General features: G+C 38.6%; 2 protein-coding genes across 6 annotated transcripts in view; one reads left to right on the top strand and one right to left on the bottom strand.

Moving 5' to 3' along the window:
* The window catches only part of RIDA (reactive intermediate imine deaminase A), a 38,389-nt gene extending 16,150 nt beyond the window's left edge, over positions 1–22,239 (bottom strand). Inside the window, exons 1-6 of one of the 3 annotated variants that reach the window (XM_077846697.1) lie at positions 22,032–22,231; positions 14,854–14,959; positions 13,089–13,143; positions 12,796–12,864; positions 11,752–11,807; positions 9,901–10,481 (exon numbers count right to left, since the gene is read on the bottom strand). In XM_077846697.1, coding sequence (XP_077702823.1) covers positions 10,419–10,481; positions 11,752–11,807; positions 12,796–12,864; positions 13,089–13,143; positions 14,854–14,959; positions 22,032–22,231 — 549 coding nt within the window. In that variant the 3' untranslated portion in view covers positions 9,901–10,418. Of the gene's footprint in view, positions 1–9,900; positions 10,482–11,751; positions 11,808–12,795; positions 12,865–13,088; positions 13,144–14,853; positions 14,960–22,031 lie in introns of those variants that run through there. The other 2 variants (XM_077846696.1, XM_077846698.1) reach the window with 2 other exon arrangements.
* POP1 (POP1 ribonuclease P/MRP subunit) overlaps positions 22,208–22,405 on the top strand; it is a 37,673-nt gene continuing 37,475 nt past the window's right edge. The window contains exon 1 of one of the 3 annotated variants that reach the window (XM_077846694.1): positions 22,208–22,400. The gene's annotated coding sequence lies outside the window, so the exon portion shown is untranslated. The remainder of the gene's footprint in view (positions 22,401–22,405) is intronic. The other 2 variants (XM_077846691.1, XM_077846692.1) reach the window with 2 other exon arrangements.

Consider the following 22,405-nt stretch of genomic DNA (forward strand, 5'->3'; position numbering starts at 1 on the left):
TTCCCTATGTTCGACTTTTTCTCTTTTGCCTAAGACTGATGGACAGCGTAGCCAAGTGGTTTCTGCTTCAAAGTGCTCAGACTCTGAGAAGAGATTATCAGTTTTGCTCCAGATTCAAAACATAGAAGTGACTGGGTGACGGGCACTGAGGTGGCAACTTGACGGGATGAGCACTGGATGTTATACTATATGTTGGCAAATCAAACTCCAATAGTAAAAATATACAAAAAAACCCCATAGAAGTTGGACAAAAGGATTGAGCTGTTTGTAAGGAATTCATAGAGAAACTATCATCAGGACTGGATTCTCTCATCCTGGGGTGCTATATAGGATTGTAGCCCCTTTTGTGGTCTACTAAGATAATTTCAGCATTTTCTACAAATAAGTGGAAGGGGAAATGGAGAACAAATGGTTTGCCTGCTAGCAATCCCGGTATGGAGTGTTTACCAACAGAGGGTGCCAGTTGCAAAGCTAGGAAATTCCCAGTCTGATGTCAGAATTCTTGGCCAGAAGTGCTGTGTACCCAGTCCCCTGGGGAACCCACAGGGTAAGAATATGCGGTCAACCTGTGACTTTAGTGCCTTTTCCATTTCGACTTTGGAATAAAAGCTCCTAACAACTTGGAACAGTCAAAACACCCATGTCCCTTTTAACAAATGCTTTGTTCTACATTTGGCCTTGAATTAAAAATAAAAATGGCTTTAAAAGGAAAATGTTTTTTCCATGTTTAACTAATCCAAGAGTATTATATACTTATGGCTGAATAACCTTGATAGGATTTACATCTGTGCTCTTTAGGAAACTACAAAAGCTTGTTAGAGCACCTAAGTTACAAACATCTCATTTTTATAATGATGATTTGGTGACCACTTGTGAATTGTTTCACAAATGCCCGAAATGTGAACATCATAAAGCCATTCATTAGCTAACCCACATTTGTAAGGTAAAGGGAGGAATGATATGCTTTTCTTTTTCTCTCCCCACACTAAATAGCAGGGCACGGCTGCAATCTGAAAAGTTGAAAGCATTTGCTCACAAGATAACATTTAATCTAAAACTCAAACTTTGTCAGCTCCTTTCTTCCTCAGAGTTTATAAAGTTAATGAGCATTGGGCTATACTTGCAAGGTTTTAATTACAGAAACACAATAGTGTAATCCTAGAGAGCAACTCACAGGGATGGAGTTTCTCTTTTCAGTTGTTACTATCAACAAAAACTAGGGAACTCCTCCCTGGCATTACTAATCCGTGTAGAATCAAATTGGAGGCCATTAGCTTTATTTCAGTAATACCACTCAGCAGATTTACTGGGCAGTATATGAGATATTGCAAGCTCACCCTGTATCATTATTTCTGTGGCTAATGAAAGAAGTCTCCAGACATTAAAGTCAGGCTTTAATAACATTTGAAGGTGGAAGAAGGGCGCCCATTCAGTTTAATAGTATGCTATATAGACATGAATAAACATACTACTCCTACCCACTACTAGGGACAGCAAGCCTCACCAGTTTGCAGAAAAGGAGTTCTGAGAAACCAGTTAGGGATACCAATTTTTTAAAATTGAAGTATAATTGACAAACATATGGATACTAACTTTGGTTTGAAATCTGCCTCATTTTTTTCTTGTAGAACATAGACAGTTCTCAAATGTTTCCTAATAAAAGTATGGGCAGCCCGGGTGGCTCAGCGGTTTAGCACTGCCTTCAGCCCAGGGTGTGATCCTGGAGACCCGGGAAGGAGTCCCACATCAGGCTCCCTGCATGGAGCCTGCTTCTCCCTCCCTCTACCTGTGTCTCTGCCTCTCTCTCTCTCTGTGTCTCTCGTGAATAAATAAATAAAATCTTTAAAAAATAAATAAATAAAAGTAACTATAGCAAAATAGCATTCATGCTATTTATATATCATGATATAAATTTATGAAAAAAGTAATGCCTATTATGTTGAATTGATTTATGCAACCCTGATTCCAAACATTTAAAAAAATATATTCAAGGACAAGAACAGAGGCTTTCTATAGCAGCTGTACTGTTGAGAGAGGGGCTTTGGGTTGGGAGGGGCGTCAGCCCTAGTACCCAGTAGGAAGTCACGAAGGACCATACTGTCACAAGTCACAAGGTGACTTTTCTGAATATCACCACACTCCCAGCAGTTCAGGAGGGGAGAGACTAACAGTTAATTTCAACCACAGATAGTAGTTATTTAGTAGATCAGTACAGATTGCTTCATATTTTGTGGATATTAGAGTTTTGTTAAAAAAAATGTTTTTAGGAATGCCTGGGTGGCTCAGTGGTTGAGCATCTGCCTTCAGGGAGTGATCCCAGAGTCCCAGGATCGAGTCCCATATCAGGCTCCCTGCAGGGAGCCTGCTTCTCCTCCCTCTCCCTGTGTCTCTGCCTCTCTCTCTGTGTCTCTCATGGATAAATAAAATCTTTTAAAAAAAAGTGTTTTTAGTAAAAATAATACTGGTACTGTCTATGTACTTGAATGTGACACAATGACTAATTAGGTGATAATTGCAAGGAAGGATTTATTATTAAAATAATCACTTTTTTCTTTACGAAATGAACACATGTTCATGGCAGAAACCAGAAAATATAAACTTTAAAAGATGAAATCTAAACGTGACATGTAACTGAATCCATAAAAAATCATGCTGATGTATATATGAGGGATTCTTCTTTTTCCTTTTAGTGTTACAATACAAAGTTAGCCAAAGCTCAACTATTAATAGAACTTTATTGAATGGCCGAGTGCAACATTTCTGGATTTTCCTCATTGGACCCTACAGGGGAATAATAGTTTTTAGAGAGTGTTCCAGTAATACTTGCTATGTTAGTAACTACTGATTAATGCTATAGGGAGAAAAGCTATGCCCAAGTATATTAGCTGTTAACTGACCACGATTTATAACAAATAATTTTTTTATTATCTTAGGGAAAAACACTAAAACTTAGTATTTTATCTGGAATTACTTTTAATAGTAACTGCTAACCAAATGTTAGAGAAAAGACTGTAAGCTCTTTAGTGGATAGAGAAGATACCTACTGAGCCTAGTATAAGTCTGGCAATCGTGAAATATTTGTTGATGACCAAAGCTCTTTATTCTTGTATAATCTTGATAATTTCCTCAGAACTGAATCTAATTGGCTGTAGCGGAAAATATGGTCAAAATTTTCATAGAATTATTTTGTACTGCTTGTTTGATATTTACAATTTTGATTGAATGTGATTAGAAATAAAGTGAAAGTTTTTTGTGGCATATTTTCTATCTGAATTTTTATTACAGAAACATACAAAATCACTTTTGCCTCACTGTGTCCTTCAGTAAGAAAAGTATTCTTTAAATTACACCCTCTGTGAAAGGTAAGGAATCTGACAATAGCAGGGAAAGATGGGTGACTCCTTTGAGACATCTTATGATCATTTAGTGATAACACATTTCAAAGAGATTGCTATTTCTGTATGTATGAAAGATTAACATGAAACAAATGTTCTTTTCCATGTTTCACAAAATCCAGTGATTCTCCTTCAGTGTGGAAAGACTCAACATCCCAACCCAGCCACTAACAAGTTGATTAACTTGGGTACCAGCATTTTATTTCTGGCTCTTTCATTCTAGGGTTTGAATCTGAAGCCATGACCTATTTATAACTGTCCCGTAGACCCAGCCTGGCCTCACTGTCTAATTTCCTGGCTACAGTGACTGGTTTAAGAATGTGCCCCTATAGGGGCACCTGGGTGGCTCAGCACTGAGTGTCTGCCTTCGGCTCAGGGCGGGATACTGGGGTCCAGGGGTCAAGTCCAGCATTGGGTTCCCTGCAGGGAGCCTGCTTCTCCCTCTGCCTGTGTCTCTGCCTCTCTCTGTGTCTCTCATGAATAAATAAATAAAATCTTAAAAAAAAAAAAAAAAAAAAAAAAAAAGAATGTGCCCCTAAACTGAGCTGCACCAATCAGAACCTTCTCTGGGAAGCTTCTGCCAGAGAGGCCAGAAAATGTCTTAGTGCTGGGGTTAGGACCTGAGGTGTCTATTTGTTTGGGCCTGTAGCTACTTCCCCTGAGAGAAGTGAAGCTAGGAAGTGTCTGGAATGCAAATGTGTAAATAAAGCCAGCTGCACTCTGACTTCTTTGCTACACAAGCCTATGAATTTCTCCTTTTTCCACTTATACTAGTTTGAGTTGGGTTTCTGTCATTACAAATAAGAGGGTTTTTTAAAGATTTTATTTATTTATTCATGAGAGACACACAGAGAGAGGCAGAGAGACAGAGAAACTCTATCTCAGGATAGAGTCCTGAATAGGGCTCCCTGCTTAACAAGGAGTCTGCTTCTCCCTCTCTCTCTGTCCCTCTCCCTGCTCCTTTCTCTCTCTCTAAAAAATAAAATCTAAAAAAAAAAAAACAAAAACAAAAAACCTATAAAAAAGTACAAAGTGGTGTTTTATAAATGAGCTGGAAAAAATATTAAATATAACAGCAGTACTTAATTATAATGAAAAGATATGGGGATCCCTGGGCGGCTCAGCGGTTTAGCGTCTGCCTTCGGCCAGGGGTGTGATCCTGGGGTCTCAGGATCAAGTCCCACGTCGGGCTCCCTGCATGGAGCCTGTTTCTCCCTCTGCCTGTGTCTCTTCCTCTCTCTCTGTGTGTCTCTCATGAATAAATAAATAAAATCTTTAAAAAAAAAAGATACAATAGAAAAGATCAACAGAGCCCCAAAGCAATTCTGTACAAAGAGTAGTAAAATTGATAAGCTTCTGGGCAAGACTAATTTAAAAAACTCAGAAGCCCTAATAAACCACATTAGATGAAAAGGGGGCACAGATACAAGAGATTGAAAAGATGCCTATGAATGTAAAAATTTAGATGGAGAGTGAAAATTCACACAATGTAAATGACCAAAACTGACTGAAGGAAAAACTAGAAAATCTGAACATTCCTGTTACCATGAAATAAATGGAATCAGTTTACAATTTTCCCCCAAAGACAACCACCAAGCCCAGTTTTACAGGTTAATTCTAACAAACATTCAAGGATAGATATGTACAACCATAAACTCTTTCACAGGAGGGAAAAGCCAGTCTCACAGATAAACATAAATGTAAAGATCTTACACAAAATACATCACTCTAAATTTGAGGGTATAAAATATATACATTATAAATGTATGTTTGTGTACATATAAACACATATTGACCAAGTTGAATTTATTCTAGGAGTGAGAGGTTTGTTCTACATTATAAAAAATTAACTAGCTGTATTTGACCATATTAGTGAGGTGAATAGGAACAAACATAGGATGATGTCATAGATAGAGAAAATTCAGTACGTTTCAACAACTATTTTGAACTCGTGTCACCTCAATGAGTCCTTCCCTTTCCGTGGACCTTTTTAAACTTGTAATTCTCCATACAAACTCCAACTCCCCTTGCTTTGCTTTCCCCCATAGCTCTTTACAATCTAACATAATTTCTTAAAAAATTGTGGTAAAACATGCATAACAAAATTCCCCATTTTAACTATTCTTAAGTGTATAATCTAGTGGATTAAAGACATTCACAATATTATGTAACTGTCACATTTCCAAAACCCTTTCATCACTCACAGCAGGAACTCTGTACCCATGAAGCAATAGCTCCCCACTGCCCTCCACCCAACCCCTGGACCTCTACGCATTCTGTCACTGGGAATTTGCCTAATATATAATTTACTAGTTTTCTTATTGTCTGTTCACTAGAAGTTAAGCTACTCGAGGGCAAGAATTTTAGGCTCTTTATTTCAAAATTGACAGCAATCATGACAATATCTGGCTTATTAAATATTCAGAAAAGGAAGGGAAGAAAGGACTTTTACCAAAGTAGGGCTAAAAGGAAACCTTCTTGATCTCATAAAGGGAATATATTAAAAATCCTATAGCATCACACTCAACAGTGAAATGTTAAAGATATTCCTTGAAAAAACAAAACAATGGGAATGATTTCACTTTTGTTTTACCTCAGAAACTTGGAAAGGAAAATAATATTTTGCTTAATGACTCAGACATATACAAAAGGAAGTGATATTGGTTTCCTGAGATGTATAGGAAGTGGACAGGATTGGACCAACACATCAGGTCTACCACAATAGGGGTGTTCTTTTTTTCAAACTGTGTGGTAGGAACATGCGTGGTCAATATTCCTATGTATCTACTCAGTATTAAAAGATGTTTTAAAAATTTTTACCCAGGGACACCTAGGTGGCTCAGCAGTTGAGTGTCTGCCTTTGGCTCAGGGAGTGATCCTGGGATCTTGGGATTGAGTCTCGCATCAGGCTCCCTACTGGGGAGCCTGCTTTTCCCTCTGCCTGTGTCTCTGCCTCTCTCTCTGTGTGCCTCATGAATAAATAAATAAAATCTTTAAAAAAATTACCCATAATATTGAGTGAAAAAGCTAGTCAGACAAATACATTCAGTGTTTTATTAATGTAAAATTCAAAATCAGGCAAAATTAAATGATCAATTTTATGCCTAACTTCTATGTGGTAAAACTATAAAGCAAAAGGATGATTAACATAAAATTTAGGACTGCAGTTCTCTTTGGGGTAAGTGATAATAGCACTTACATTGGCTTATATAGGACCCCAAAAATATTGGCAGTGTTCTTTTCTTCAGCTGGATTTGGTATTAATTTTATTATTTATCTAAACCATGCATAAAAATTATATAATCTCACTGATACATACAATATGGTTTTGATGGGTAACTGAAATTCAGGTGTCATCCTAGACAAATTTCATCACTTGTCAACATTTTTCCCAGAACATTGCAGGATGGGTGGTGGAGTTTGTCCCTTGCTGATTTACCTGTCCTCATATTTTTAGGAGATGCCAGTTAACTATGAGCAATAATTTTAACCGAAAGGGAGCCTTTCAATTTAACACTCTACCACAGATTGCATTGCTACAGTCCTTAAAACATTGGAAAGTTTTTTTCTAGAGGATTTTTGTGTACAGAGAGTACCCATACACACTCCCTCTCCCCAGAGCACACAGTTTCCCTGATTATTAAGATCTTTCATTAGTGTGGTACATTTGTTACAACTGATGAACTGATACTGATACATACTATTAACCAAAATCTCTTGTTTACTTTGAGGTTTACTCTTTGTGTTGTATATTCTATGGTTTTTGACAAATGTATAATGTATAACATCCTCCATGCTGTATCCCACAGAAGAGGTCCACTGTTCTATTCTTTTTTTACTTTCACTATAGTTTTGCCTTTTCCAGAATGTCATGGAGTTGGGATCATGCTTTGTGTAGCCTCTTCAGACTGGCTTCTTTCACTTAGCAATATGCATTGAAGGTTCGTGTTTTTTTATGGTCTGACAGCTCATTTCTTCTTATTATCAAATAATGGAAAGGCTTCTGTGACTATCATCATCACAGCTACATGCCAAGCATTATTCTAAATGCTTTATACATAGAAATTTAATCCTTACAACTTTATAAGATAGGTACTACTACTATCCCCATTTTACAGAAGGAACAGAACAGAGAGCTTAAATAACTTGCCCAATGTTATAAAGCTTAGAAGTAGTAGAACAAGATTTGAACTCAGGTAGTCTGGTTCTAGAGTCCATGCCCTTAACCACTATACTATACTGCTTCATATAAAAATGCCTAAAATAGGGATCCCTGGGTGGCGCAGCGGTTTGGCGCCTGCCTTTGGCCCAGGGCGCGGTCCTGGAGACCCGGGATCGAATCCCACGTCGGGCTCCCGGTGCATGGAGCCTGCTTTTCCCTCTGCCCGTGTCTCTCTCTGCCTCTCTCTCTCTCTGTGTGACTATCATAAATAAATAAAAATTTAAAAAAAATGCCTAAAATAATTTCCAGTGCCTGATCTTGTTTTATCAATTCACAGTCCTATACTCCCCAGCTTTGCCTACTTGAAGAGTTGTCAAACTTTCATTCAGTTATCTAAATAGCAGAAACTTTTTTACCTAGCACATTATTCCATACGAGCAATAATTACCAAATACTGCTGAAATAGAGGTAGTTCTTTTTGAGTCCTTGCTCTATGCTAACCTCTGCAAAGTAGTTTTCATATACATTATTTTATTTCATCCTTAGGACATCCCTTTGAGGAGGTACGATTATTATCTCTAAGGAAACTAAGCTTTAAGGAAGTTAAATAACTAACTGAAGGTCACAGAGCTAAGAAGTGGTAGATGTGAGCCTCAAACCTCACTGGAGTTACGCCAAAGTCAGTGCTCTAAAAACTGTTGTCTTAACTGCCTCTATTATCATCTTTTGGTTGACTGAGCTTTCCAAATCAATATGATATTTCTACAACAAGCTGAAACATTTGTGAAAGTATCTCAGAAGTGGGTCACCAAATTGTCTTTATAAAAGTGGGATGCTAAAAAAATAAACAAATAAAAGTGGGATGCTTGTAATGTTAGAACAAGCTTGATGCTCTCTTGAACAAGCTTTTGTATATCCAAGAATGATCTGTGGGTATATGTTATAGCAGCACCGCTGTAATACAATACTCTTGAAAAATCACTGAATTGTTTGGAGGAGTGGTTAAGTCACCCAACTGCACATTCTCACAGAAGGATACTCTGCAACAGTTTTAAAAATGAGGTAGGCCTATGTGTCTGTATATGGAAGATCTTTAAGACAGAGGATAGGGCAGCCTGGGTGGCTCAGCGGTTTAGTGCCTGCCTTCAGCCCAGGGTGTGATCCTGGAGACCTGGGATGGAGCCCCATGTCAGGCTCCCTGCATGAAGCCTGCTTCTCCTCTGCCTGTGTCTCTCATTAATAAATAAAAATCTTAAAAAAAAACAACCACAAAAGATAGCTATCTGTAGAATAATATATAAAATTCCATTTATGTAAACAAGCTGAAACCAAGCTGGATGATCAACTATGTAAAGAATAGAAAACTGTCTGCTGGTAATACTCAAAATTCTTAGCAGTGGTTCTCTTTGGGGACGTAAGAGGAATGGAGAGTGAGGGAAGGGTACTTCTACTTTTTTTTTTTTTTTTCTTTGAGATTTTATTTATTAATTCATGAGAGACACAGAGAGAGAGAGGCAGAGACTCAGGCAGAGGGAGAAGCAGACTCCATGCAGGGAGCCCGACGTGGGACTCGATCCTGGGACTCCAGGATCACACCCTGGGCCAAAGGCAAGTGCTAAACCACTGAGCCACCCAGGGATCCGGTACTTCTACTTTTTCTTAAAAAAAATTTATTTGTCAGAAAGAGAAAGAGAGAGAGAATGACTGTACAAGCAAGGGGAGCAGCAGGCAGAGAGAGAGAAGCAGACTCCCCACTGGGTAGGGAATCTGACCCTTGCTTGGCTCTATCCCAGGACCCTGAGATCATGACCTGGGCCAAAGGCAAAGAGGCTTAACTGGCTGAGCCACCCAGGTGCCCTTATACTCTTTAATCTGTGTACTTGTATTTGAATTTATTCTATATATCAAGGAAGTATTCATGTAGTAGTTGTCTAAATTGAAAGGCTTTAAAGATCAAATACAAAATGATTTTACGTAGCCTGATTACAATAGTGTAAAAATGTACAAAGTCAGGGCAGCCCCGGTGGCACAGCAGTTTAGTGCCACCTGCAGCTTAGGGTGTGATCCTGGAGACCCGAGATCGAGTCCCACGTCGGGCTCCTTGCATGGAGCCTGCTTCTCACTCTGCCTGTGTCTCTGCCTCTCTCTCTCTCTGTGTCTCTCATGAATAAAAAAAAAAAAAAAAAATCTTTAAAAAATTTTTTAAAAAGTGTACAAAGTCAGAATTAAGTTTTGAGAAAAAAAATACTTCGGAGTTTTAACTTCATGGTTTCCCCCCACCGTTAGGTAATATGCTTTAATGTATAAACTGTTAAAAAAATAAGTGAACAGAACCACAACAAGGAAAATCTGCATGTCTATTTTATTTCCATTAGAAAAATACTATCTATTAAAATTGTGATCCACTTTATTCTCCTTTATCTCTACCATTCAAATTTCAGGTACTTTAATTTTATTCAAGTAAAAGCAGAATTATATAGCTGATGTGAGGACTAATTATTTCACATCATTAAATTAATAGGATTTAACTGAATTATGTGTGCTCTTAATTATTTATTAGGAATGGTAATTCCTCTCTTGCATGATTTATTTCCCTCTACTTTCATTTATTTGCGTATGTAATGAGCATCTCTTTTCCGACGTCTAGTACCATGAGTATGTGTGTGTATGATTTATGGCGCCAGTAATTGGAGTTGTCATCTAATCTCCAATTCATGCTTAATTCCCCTTATTTTATGGCTATTTCCATAATGACCTCAAATGTTTTAGCCAATCATACACTTTCCAACATCAACGGTAAAAATTAAGATGTAAACTTAAAAACATTGTTACGATTCCAGACTAAATAACACTGGGCCCACTTATAGCGATGCTGTGGTGAGAGGTCCTAGGACAGCCACTGCTTCAATCTCCACACGGCCTCCCTGCAAGGACCATAATCAAGCAACGGTTAGGTAATTTTTTATGGATTAAGAGAGCTCTATAATACTTACTAAAAATATACATAACTGATTGCAACACAGCATTGTTAACATTAAATTTTTCAAAGGGAAGGATAGGGAAGCATTCACTGAGAACCCATGACAGGCCAGGCTCCCAAGCCGGACGTGTTCATGTGCATTAGCTCACAGGATTCTCCCAGCAGCTCCATTAGACAGTGTTCTCTCCTCGATCCCGAGAACCATTCATGGAAGCTCGGAGAGGTTATTTTAACCTGTCCCAGGACACGATGATAAATGGCAGAGGTTCAAGCTCATTTCTTGCGATTCCAAGTTCAGAGCTCCTTCACTACACCCGATACCTTAGTTAAGTTTGAGGATACTGACCATTCCAAGTAACAACTGATTAAAACAATAAGCATACCACTGAGAGAAGATAAATTTTCTTTAGAGAATGATTACAAGTGGAAGTCAGTAGGCTGCTTTTTTATAGGCAGGAATATTGGGCTGCTAGGAGCTTCTAATCAGATTCGAATACCACAATAACAATGGTGAGAAAATATGTGGGCCACTGGTTTTGAGATTATTTTCCTAATGGAAGGGCTGGATATTTCATTACGCACCTGAAATTTTTTATTACAGAGCTCACTACCTTGGCTCAATGTATAGTCTCTAAGTATGTGAAAACAATCCAGCTATTTTACTTTTTCTTACAATTTAAGTCCCTCTGATTCTGTTGTGTTCATGTGTGGTCTTGATTTTTAATTTTCTTGATTTTTTTTAAAGATTTTATTTATTTATTCATGATAGACAGAGAGAGAGAGAGAGAGAGAGAGAGGCAGAGACACAGGCAGAGGGAGAAGCAGGCAGAAGGAGAAGCAGGCAGAGGCATAAGCAGGCAGAGGGAGAAGCAGGCTCCATGCAGGGAGCCCGATGTGGGACTCGATCCCAGGACTCCAGGATCATGCTCTGGGCCAAAGGCAGGCGCTAAACTGCTGAGCCACCCAGGGATCCCTTAATTTTCTTGATTTTTTAAAGACAAATTTTTAAAATTTCTTAAGTTTCTTAGTCCTCTCACCTCTGCCACGCATATAATATTAGGTATTTCCTTTTAGTCTTTAAGATCCTGGAAAGAAGAGATGATTTCTTCTTCTTCCTTTAAAAAATCTCCTGCCAAAGTGCTTAACTTGTTATACTCAGAAAACAATGTAGAAATGTAAAATTGTGCATATTAATCATTTTAAATTATACTTACTTTGGGCAAAGCAGCAACCTGGTAAGCAGCTCTTGCAGGAAAACTACTCTTGAAATCTAAATTTAAAAGAATTTCATTTTAGTTTTCAGATACTGTATTGTGACTGCACAATCAAGACTCTGATAAATGGGGGATCCCTGGGTGGCTCAGTGGTTTAGCGCCTGCCTTTGGCCCAGAGTGTGATCTTGGAGTCCCGGGATCAAATCCCATATCAGGGTCCCTGCATGAAGCCTGCTTCTCTTTCTGCCTGTGTCTCTGCCTCTCTGTGTTTCTCATGAATGAATAAATAAAATCTTTAAAAAAAAAAAAAGGCTCTGATAAGTGCTTCATAGGTCTGTCTGTTCTTAGATATAAGCAACACTGAAAAAAAGAAGCTTACACTCATATTTATTTGAAAAATATTTTGCCATAGGATTCCTATGATATCAAATACTTTTTAAAATGTCTTAGCTTTCTGGAGAAAAAGAAAATACTCACATGCTTTGAGACTTTGATCTTGTTTGATATGAATGGGGTTTTATTTTTAAAGTAATACTTATTGTAGTATGAACTCAGTAAGTTCATACCACTCAATTTAAACACTCCAACAGCCCTATAAAGCTTTATCCCTATTTTGCATGTGAGGAAACCGAGGCATAAAAAATGTTAATTAACCCAGCTAATGATCCTGAGAGCCTGAATGGAGATGGCAAAGCCATATCATAGCAGTAAAAAATATAATCTTTGTGTTAAAAAAATTATTAGGAGGGCTTAGAAAACCTGGGAAGAGTAATAATATTAGGCTTTAATTTCATTCTAGAAATTCATTTAGAAAATGAATTCGTAGGGTTGTAGTATATTATTCTAGGGAGTGCCATAGAAATGTCTTGGATCTTTTTCAAGGGGACACATTGTATGTTCTCAATCAGACTACCCTTTTAGGACAGATTCTATGGTCATTTCTTTAGCATCTCCTATCACTCTTAATTCATAATGGACACTCAATAGGTTAATAGATTAATTTCTTGTTAAAATTGAATACAGTAATAAAGCCAAATTACTTACACTGTTTGTAGACTTCATTGACAGTGTTGAAGTCATTTATGTCAGCCAGCAAAACAGTTGTTTTTACCACTAGAAGATACATACATTATTAGTTTTAGCTGTTTGGTCTCACCCAAAATATTACTTAGAAAAACATATGGTTCTATGACTGTCTTGATTCAAATGGGACTGAAATTAAAACAACTTTCAAAAGCAATGTAGATATGGCATGATATATTACTGGATGCTCTCTATTCTTCTAAAAGACCACACAAATACCAAATGGAAATGTGAAGGAATATCAAGTTGCTCACCATTAGTGAAGTCACAGCCCGCAGCTTTCAGAATTTCACCCATGTTTGTAAGAGCCTATGAAGCAAGGCAAGAAAGGCCTAAGGCACCAATGTTCTATTAAAGCTTTAATTCAATTCCATTCAACAATTTTTGCTAATACCCATTTGAATATCTTATGTTGCAGAAAAATTCTCCCTTTCTAGGAAATTCTTTTTTATAAGTTTTTTTTTTTTTTTAAAGATTTTATTTATTTATTCATGATAGTCACACAGAGAGAGAGAGAGAGAGGCAGAGACATAGGCAGAGGAAGAAGCAGGCTCAATGCAGGGAGCCCGATGTGGGATTCGATCCTGGGTCTCCAGGATCGTGCCCTGGGCCAAAGGCAGGCGCCAAACCGCTGCGCCACCCAGGGATCCCCTTTCTAGGAAATTCTACTAGGCTACCTCTATGCAAGTGAATTGCTTCTTGGCTTTCATTTAATGGAAATGAATATTTCTGAAATATAGTGAGACCTTGTCTCCTTTTGTGAGTGAAAAGACTGGATTGAAGTCTCTTCATCAGTGCTAGAGTGTGTGAAGTTCTTAGCTGACATCCCCTCAGCTGAAACAGAAAAAGCTCCTGGAGTTCCTAACTATCACTTGGAGGATAAGTATGGCCTAGTGAGCATTAAACCATGTTTTCTTTTAAAGCAATAATTGATTTTATAGTACTTTTATCTTTTTCTCAAAAAATAGTAAAGGAGGTATATGCTTGACACTCTGGCCTTTGGAAAAACAGAGGTTTTTCACTCATTCCTTAACGTACTATTTTGTCAATTCATTATTACTCTCTACTGGTCACATTATAATATTTGATATTTTTATTTTTAAGTAAAATAAATATTGGGGATTTTTTTCTGCATTAATTCAATTATATAGCCCTAGCATGATTTATTTCACTAGTTCCTTATGGATGGACCATTTAGGTTGTTTTCTGTCTTTGGATAATACAAATGTCTCAATGAATGCATAAAATTATAATTTAATTCTATTTATTAGATTAGAATTATACTCTCCATTCTTATTTTAAAAAAACATACTACACATAATCTTTGATAGTTCTTACTATCAAATATTGAATATTACTTTTGTGGTGTTTTTCTTAAGGGTCAGTGGCTCTGATAAGAAATTTTCCAATCCATGTAAAAGTTGCAAGATACTATATGATTTCATTAATTTTATTGAGAGTTAAGTAGTTTTATTTTTTTGAAATCTCACTTCTTTATTTCCAGACTGCGTGTCAGTTTTATTTGCATTGAATACCACATAATAATCATGTCAATGTAAAATATTAAAGAGGGACTAGAGTGTCATTGTAAGGAAATATCTTCATCAACTAAATTACCTTTTTTTTTTTTTTCTTTTTTACTTTTTTAGTCAGGTTTATTGAGGAATAATTTAGAGAATTAAGGAATTTTATTGAGGTGACATAGATTATTATGTCAGTTTTAGGTATATAACATGATTTGATAATACTTATATACTGTAAAATGATTACCACAGTTTAGTGAATATCTAATAATTCATGTTTGAAATCACCTTGGAAAGTAGACTTTTCTTTTGGTTGTTAAATGATTCCTCAAATTTCAAACTTTCTACTGACATAAAACTGTCTTAAATCAATCCGTAAGTAACTCTAGAAGCATTTATCTGATAATCTCTATGAAAAAAACGGCCAAGACGATTCTTAATATCTCTCAGTATTAAAAAGCAAAGAAGGGAACTTCGAGTGTAGAAGGTGACTTACTTGTTTGGCTTCTTCTGCCACCCCTCCTGGCACAAGCTGTCCACTTGAAGGGTCCATGCCTAGCTGTCCCGAAATGTAAATGGTCCTGTCGACTAACACAGCTTGACTGAAATAAACAGAAAATCAGTGTACGTAATACAAAATTCAATGCTAAAAGATTTCTTTGCTAAGACACAAAAAGCACAAAATATAAAATAAAAGAACTTACTGGACTTCATTAAAATTAGAAAACTTGCTTTTTGAATGACATCTTTAAGAAAATGAAAACATAGGTCACAGATTGGAAGAAAATATTTGAAAAACAAATATCTAACAAAGAACTTGTATCCAGAATATATAAAGAACTTTTATAGGGACACCTGGGTGGCTCAGCAGTTGAGCGTCTGCCTTTGGCTCAGGCCGTGACCCTGGGTCTGGGGATCGAGCTCCCTGCGAGGAGCCTACTTCTCCCTCTGCCTGTGTCTCTGCTTCTCTCTCTGTGTCTCTCATGAAGAAATAAATAAAATCCCCCCCAAAAAAGAGAACTCTTATAATTCAATAAGAGGAAGATAAACCAATAAAAAATGGGCAAGTGATTCTAACAGGTAATTTCATAAAAGACATATGAAGAGTTAAAGAGTACATGAAAGAAGCTCAACATTATTACTCATTAGAAAAATGTAAAGCAAACCATAATAGAATCCACTATACACAATAAGATGCCACTGATAATAGTAATTATTAGTGAAGATGTGAAACAACCAGAATCCTATATACATTGTTGGTGGGAATGCAAAAACAGTACACACTTTGGAAAATAGTTTGGTAAATTTCTTAAAAACTTAAAACATATGCTTAATATACAACTCAGCAATTCCTTTCCTAGGCAACTACCTAAAAGAAATGAAAATATATGTCCAAAGACCTTACATGAATGTTCAGAGCAGCATTATTCCTGAGAGCCAAAAAGAAAAACAAACAACAAAAAACACCCACTGACAGATCCATCTAAAGACTACATATCATTTGATTCCACTTATATGAAACTCTAGAAAAGACAGAATAGTAGCAGAAAGTAGATTACTGGCTTTCTGGGTCACTGAAGATTGACCATAAATGAGTATGAGGGGGAAGCCTGGGTGGCTCAGCGGTTTAGCGCTGCCTCCGGCCCAGGGCGTGATCCTAGAGACCTGTGATCAAGTCCCACATCGGGCTTCCTGCATGGAGCCTGCTTTTCCCTCTGCCTGTGTCTCTGCCTCTCCCTCTCTCTCTCTGTGCGTCTCTCAAGAATAAATAAAATCTTAAAAAAAAAAAATGAGTATGAGGGAATTTTTTGGGGGTGAGGGAAATGTGCTAAAACTGGACTGTGGTGGCAGGTACATGGCTCTAGACATTTATAAGAACTCAGGGAACTCTACACTTAAAAATGGGTGAATTTTAATGTAACTTATACCCCAACAGAGCTGTAAAACAACAAAATGTAATGCCAAGAGCACTCAAGAAAAGAAGTAATTATCTCAGACAAGATTCATCACTGCTTCTTGAAGTGTCAATTAAGGATCCACTGGGGAGGTTACACTTCATTTCTGCAAAGTGCTTGCTTTGGAAAAATGGCTTGTTTTGTAATGAAGATACTAAATTACAGAATTAGTATAAAATCACAAGGAACAGAATAAACCACATTGAGACCTGAAAAAGATCCAAACAAATTAAAAAAAAATTTTTTTAACTTTCTGGATAAAGAAAACCCCCATCTCTTTTTTTAATTGTGTCAAAATATATTCACCATTTTAAGCATTATTAAGTACACAATTTAGTGGCAGTGAGTGCCACCATTTTTAAAATGTTGATAAAGTATCAGTTTAAATTTAGAAGTAAAACTTGCTTTATCATTTCCATGCTTATTTAGAAAACAGCATCTTCTCATTTCTGACTTTACATTTCTAATATCACATTCTCATTTCTAATCTTCTTCTAGCTCCCTATAGTTTTCCAATATACTTCAAGCTTTCCTATATTTTATTTCATGATGTGTCCCCTGATTTTCCTGACCATATCTCTTTTCTTTGTAATTTAAACTATGGCATTGATAATTAATTCATTATTTATTTATTTATTTATTAAATTTTAGGTAAGCTCTGTGCCCAACATGGGGCTTGAACTCACAATGCTGAGACCAAGAGTTGTATGCTCTACCAACTGAGCCAGCCAGGTGCCCCTATAATTTTTTCTTGATAATTTTTTGAATAAAAGAATGTTCACATGGTTAAAAAATCTAGAAACTATTTAAAAACTCTCAATGAAAAATCTCCTCCCTTCTCTCCTTATCTTCCTCTTGCTTAGTTTCCAGTCCCTACAAATAATCAATGCTCTTTTTTACATATTCTTTCATTTCTTTATGCATATATGAATAAAAATGAATATACATCTTCTCCCTGTTTATACAGCATGTAGTATATGAAACACTCTTCTACATTTTGCTTTTCTCACTTGACAGTATATCACTATCTTCCCATAACTGTATGCAGGATGCATCCTTATTCTTTTTAATAGCTGCAGAGTATTTCACTACAGAAACATACTTAACTGGTTACCTTTGATCCCAGTATTTTGCTGTGGTAAACAAAACTCCATCAAAAACTATCACACACACATTTTCCCTGGCCAAGTAACTAAGCCTTTTTTTCATGTGAACCTCAGAGTTGCTTTCCCTATACCATGTACAGGATCCTGCCTCACATCACAGCTCAGTCTGTTCTTATCCTACCTCCAGGGTTATGCCAGACCGTAAACTCCCTGAAGACAGGAGCTGTGTCTTACTGTTTCTAGCTGTGCAGTGCCCTAGGTGACTCCTCGCACATAGTTGGCACACAATAACTTCTGGTTGGTGTTTTCCTCTCTAACCACTTAAATGGCGTGGGCTGTCAGTAAAGAATCTTTTTAGCAGGACCTATCAGCTTATTGTGTGGGCTTTGAAGAGCAGAAGGTAGATTGAAACTTGTAATAGGATTTAGAAAGTTTAGAAATTCTCAACTATCTGGCTTTCACCTTGGCCCAGAAACAAGTTAACTATTGAGTTTGTTAATGTGTAAGCTTTCCTTGGTTGAAAAATATCATCAGCTAACAAGGTTTCTATTAATTGTTCTGTGTAGAACTAGGCTACCCTAAAGCCCTTTTGGAAAGTAATTTTAACTCTTTCTGTATATGAAACATAGTTTAAACTCATATGCGTTATCATTGGCCAAGAAATTTTTGATAGTAAAAAGGAATTCATTTGTTCTCAGAAAATCAACAGACGTCTAAGACTATCTGACCTATGTGAGTTATCTCATACAGATTAGTAAAGAGACTGTTCACAAAAATAATTAGTTGACCCTTCCTGATCATAAGCATCCTACTCTCTCCATAGACAAGTCATTAGACTCCAGAAAATGTAAAAGTGGATTGTTCTATTTCCGGTCAAAGGGTAATAACACTTTCAAAAGCATCTTAGTAATAATTCTCATATTGTAATCTATGAGTGGACTATTACTTACAAATTTCATGACTATTTAGGTGGTGTGCTAGCAAAATGCACAGCAATGCAATGTGATGTTGAAATCTCTCAAGGTTCCGTCCCAGGGTATTCCTGAAATGTGCTGAGCTGATTAGCTAATTGGTGACAACACCCCATGTATCACAATGCCAGGGACTGAAAGTTCAACACATTTGACTTCTTGCTGGAAAAGACCCAGAATTTTCAAAAACTGTGCTCACTACAAACTCCATGCACAAAAATTTGTTTCCAAATGGTTTTCAAAACATGTCCAATTAAACTTATCAGGAGGGATCCCTGGGTGGCGCAGCGGTTTGGCGCCTGCCTTTGGCCCGGGGCACGATCCTGGAGACCCGGGATCGAATCCCACGTCGGGCTCCCAGTGCATGGAGCCTGCGTCTCCCTCTGCCTGTGTCTCTGCCTCTCTCTCTCTCTCTGTGACTATCATAAATAAATAAAAGTTAAAAAAAAAAAAAAAAAGTTTAAAAAAAAAATAAAAAATAAAAAAAAAATAAACTTATCAGGATATAACTGATTAGTTGGGGTGTAGTTTTTCTTCAAGATAAAATATTGAAAATCAGCACCATTTTTAGTGGCCTTGTATGATCTCTGGATACAAAAAAGCAGAAGAGGACAATGTCCTGGAAAGTCTGCACACAATGAAGCTGGTTGATGTTTTGTCTTTTATCATATTGGTATATTCATTTGATTCTCTTCCTTTTTTCTTGTAGCTTTACAAAGAGAGTTGACTCTGAGTCAAACAGGAATATTACTGTCATGCTTGTTTTCTTTATTTTTATTTTTATTATTATTATTATATTTTGTTTTCTTGAATAAAGTGTACACTTGAGGAAGTATATTATCTAGGCTCTATAAACTACTTTGTGTTTGTTTCTGGTAAGTGTTGCTTTTGCTCTAAAGTAAAATCACAGAATGACTGAGGGAGAGGGATCAGGGCAGAGGAGGAAAAAGATCAAGGATTTTTACTTTTAATATAATACCCCCTTAACTATTAATGTCTTCTCCAAATAATCATCAGAATCCTCTTAAAAGAAATCTGGTCATGTCACTTCCTCTTCCAAAACTTTGAAGGCTCCTTGGTGCATACAAAATAAAGTTTATAGTCTTCAGTTTTGCATTGGGAATGATCACAATCCAGGCCTTGCTAAAAGCTAATTTCTAGCAAGACGCAAAACAAAAATTCAAAGTCCAACTCTGAACCAGGGTTTCCCAAAGTGTAGGTCATAAGCAAACTGAATCACAGTAAGGGAATGATTTCTTTCTCAATTCTCTTTCAGTTCTTTCATGGCAGGAGAGAGCAAACTAAATCAGAAGACTGAGCTCTGAAGCTCTGCCTAAGTTCAAATTCTATCACATCCCACCGTGTGGCTGACCTTGGGCAAATTATTTAACCACGTGTATATCAGTTTCTTCATCTGAAAAGTACGCACTGTCATAATAGCTGTGCACATAAACTATCTAGAACGGTGCCTTGTGCTGAGTGAGCATCAATAAATGTCAGCAAATATGACATCAATATTCTGATTACATGAAGGAGAAAAAAATATCAACTTTAGAAAACAAAGAAACTTCTTACTGTTCACAAAGAGAGCAGACCTTCGGTTCTGAGCCAACTGTAACAACTTCCTAGTGATTTATTCATGACAGTCACAGAGAGACTAATTGGTGAGAGAGAGAGGCAGAGACACAGGCTGAGGGAGAAGCAGGCTCCATGCAGGGAGCCCGACGTGGGACTCATCCTGGGTCCCCAGGATCACGCCCTGGGCTGAAGGCAGGCACCAAACCGCTGAGCCACTGGGGCTGCCCAATAACTAAAATCTTAAAAAAAAAAAAAAAAAAAAGAAAAGAAAAGAAAATGAAAATGAAAGTTTGATTAGGAAAGAAATTAACCTTTCATATTAGCAGCACTTCTGACAAATGGAAAGGCATGTACACAGGGTAGACAATATACATTTATTTTTATTTTTTTAATTATTTTTTAAAATTTATTTATGATAGTCACAGAGAGAGAGAGAGAGAGAGAGAGGCAGAGACACAGGCAGAGGGAGAAGCAGGCTCCATGCACCGGGAGCCCGACATGGGCTTCGATCCCGGGTCTCCAGGATTGCGCCCTGGGCCAAAGGCAGGCGCCAAACCGATGCGCCACCCAGGGATCCCGACAGTATACATTTATTTAGCTAGAGCATTTTGAGACAATCTTAGCAAATGATTTTTGTTGTGATTTGTATTTGACTTTATTTGTGGGAAATGAGCATGGACAAAGAATTCATAATCATCCCAAGGCATTTCTATACGAGTTGTACAAATCAGTGTCTTGGGTAGATAAGTACGTATTTGCTTAGCATTCCTGTGAAAAGAATTCAGCTCTCTCCAGATGAGCACCCACATCTGTTCATGGGGTACTCATTCAAAGGGTACTCCTTTGAATTAAGAGAGGGTTAGATCAAACATTATGCTAAGTGGAAGAAGTTGGTCACAAAGGACCATATTGTAAGGATTCCATTTACAGGAAAAGTCTAGGACAGGCAAATCCACAGAAAACAGATTAGTGGTTGCTAGGAGTTAGGGGAAAAGAATGAGGAGTGACAGCTAATGGATATGGGGTTTCTTTTGGAGGTGATTAAAATATTCTGAGATTATATAGTGGTGATTGATGAAAACACAGGGCTGAGGTCAAGGCACAGGCCTGGGACAAGCCCTTGAAACAGGCAGAGGGACCTTCCTCTATGGACTCAACTGCCTTGATGTTGATACTTTGCTAAAGGCTTTTGCCTTTTGGCAATCCTAGTCTGACCCTTGGGAGCCTGTGAGTCTACTTTAACATATAAAAATTCCTTTAGAAATTTCCCTTTCTCTCTAAACCCCCAAGATACGTGTTGGCGACCATCCCCCAGGCACATGGCCCACCGATACACATCCGGAGGGTCTCACGACTCCGGTTTTACTGGTCGGTAACAGGTGACCTTTCCCCAGCACCGCAGCCAGCCCCCTCGAGGTCCTGGAAACCTTGCTTCCAAAATGCCCGAGAGCCTACGCTACCGCCAGCCCCCTCGCGACTCCCGGGTGGGCAACGAGCCGCCCTTCCCGCCCTGCACCGGCCCGGGGCGGCGGCTCCTCCCGCCCACAGGTCCTGTCCCCGGCCTTCAATAAAACCACCGTTTTGAACGGAAGACGTCTCCAGAGTTCATCCTTGGTCGTGGGCTCCGGACCTCACCCCACCAAACCTCACCTATATTCCAAAACCTAATCAGTGATGGCTGCACTAGGTGAGTATGATATAAAATCACTGAATCGTACACTTCAAAGGGGTGAATTTTACTGGTATGTGAATTACAGATGCTACAATGGTCACCAAGAACCCCAAACCTGACCGCTCTGCCGGCGCCGCGCGCTGGCCTCCGGGGCGGGGCAGAGTCCCCGAGGGCACGGGCTCCCGCAGCCACTGGGACTCCTGGCGCCCTATGGGTCTCAAGGGTGCTTTGCCCCTTTCCCAGGTCCAGCGTCCTGGGCTCCGCGTGTTGAACAGGAGGCTGGACCCGATGAAGCCTGAGGCCTGCCCCAGCTCTGACCCCGAGGGGCTTCAGCCCGGGACTCCCGACCCCACTCGTCCAGAGACCGTCCGCGCTCCCTGACGCCTCGTTACCTGTAAGGACCAATGGCCCCTGGAGCTTTCGCAGTGCTGATCACCTTTCTGATCAGAGACGCCATGGCTAACCCTTTTATCTTGCTTCCCCTCCAGGAGAACAATCCCGTCCACTGCCTCTGCCAGTGCGTCACCAGACTAAGCAGCCCAGGGACCGGTCCCGGCGGTAACTCTTCTCCCGAGGCGAGTTCGCTCGGCATTCTGGGAGTTGTAGTCTCCGCGCGGTTCCCGGCCACGAGGAGGCCGCGACTGCACCGGCGCATGCGCCCTACAGCTGGGTCGCCTCGCGCGTCTCCGCGGAGTCGACGGTCGCGGAGGCCTGTGGCTCTGACCCGGGAGCCCTGGATTCCTCCCACAGAGTCTCCGGAGGTAGG

The sequence above is a fragment of the Canis aureus genome, chromosome 14, assembly GCF_053574225.1.
Source record: "Canis aureus isolate CA01 chromosome 14, VMU_Caureus_v.1.0, whole genome shotgun sequence".
Taxonomy (NCBI): domain Eukaryota; kingdom Metazoa; phylum Chordata; class Mammalia; order Carnivora; family Canidae; genus Canis; species Canis aureus.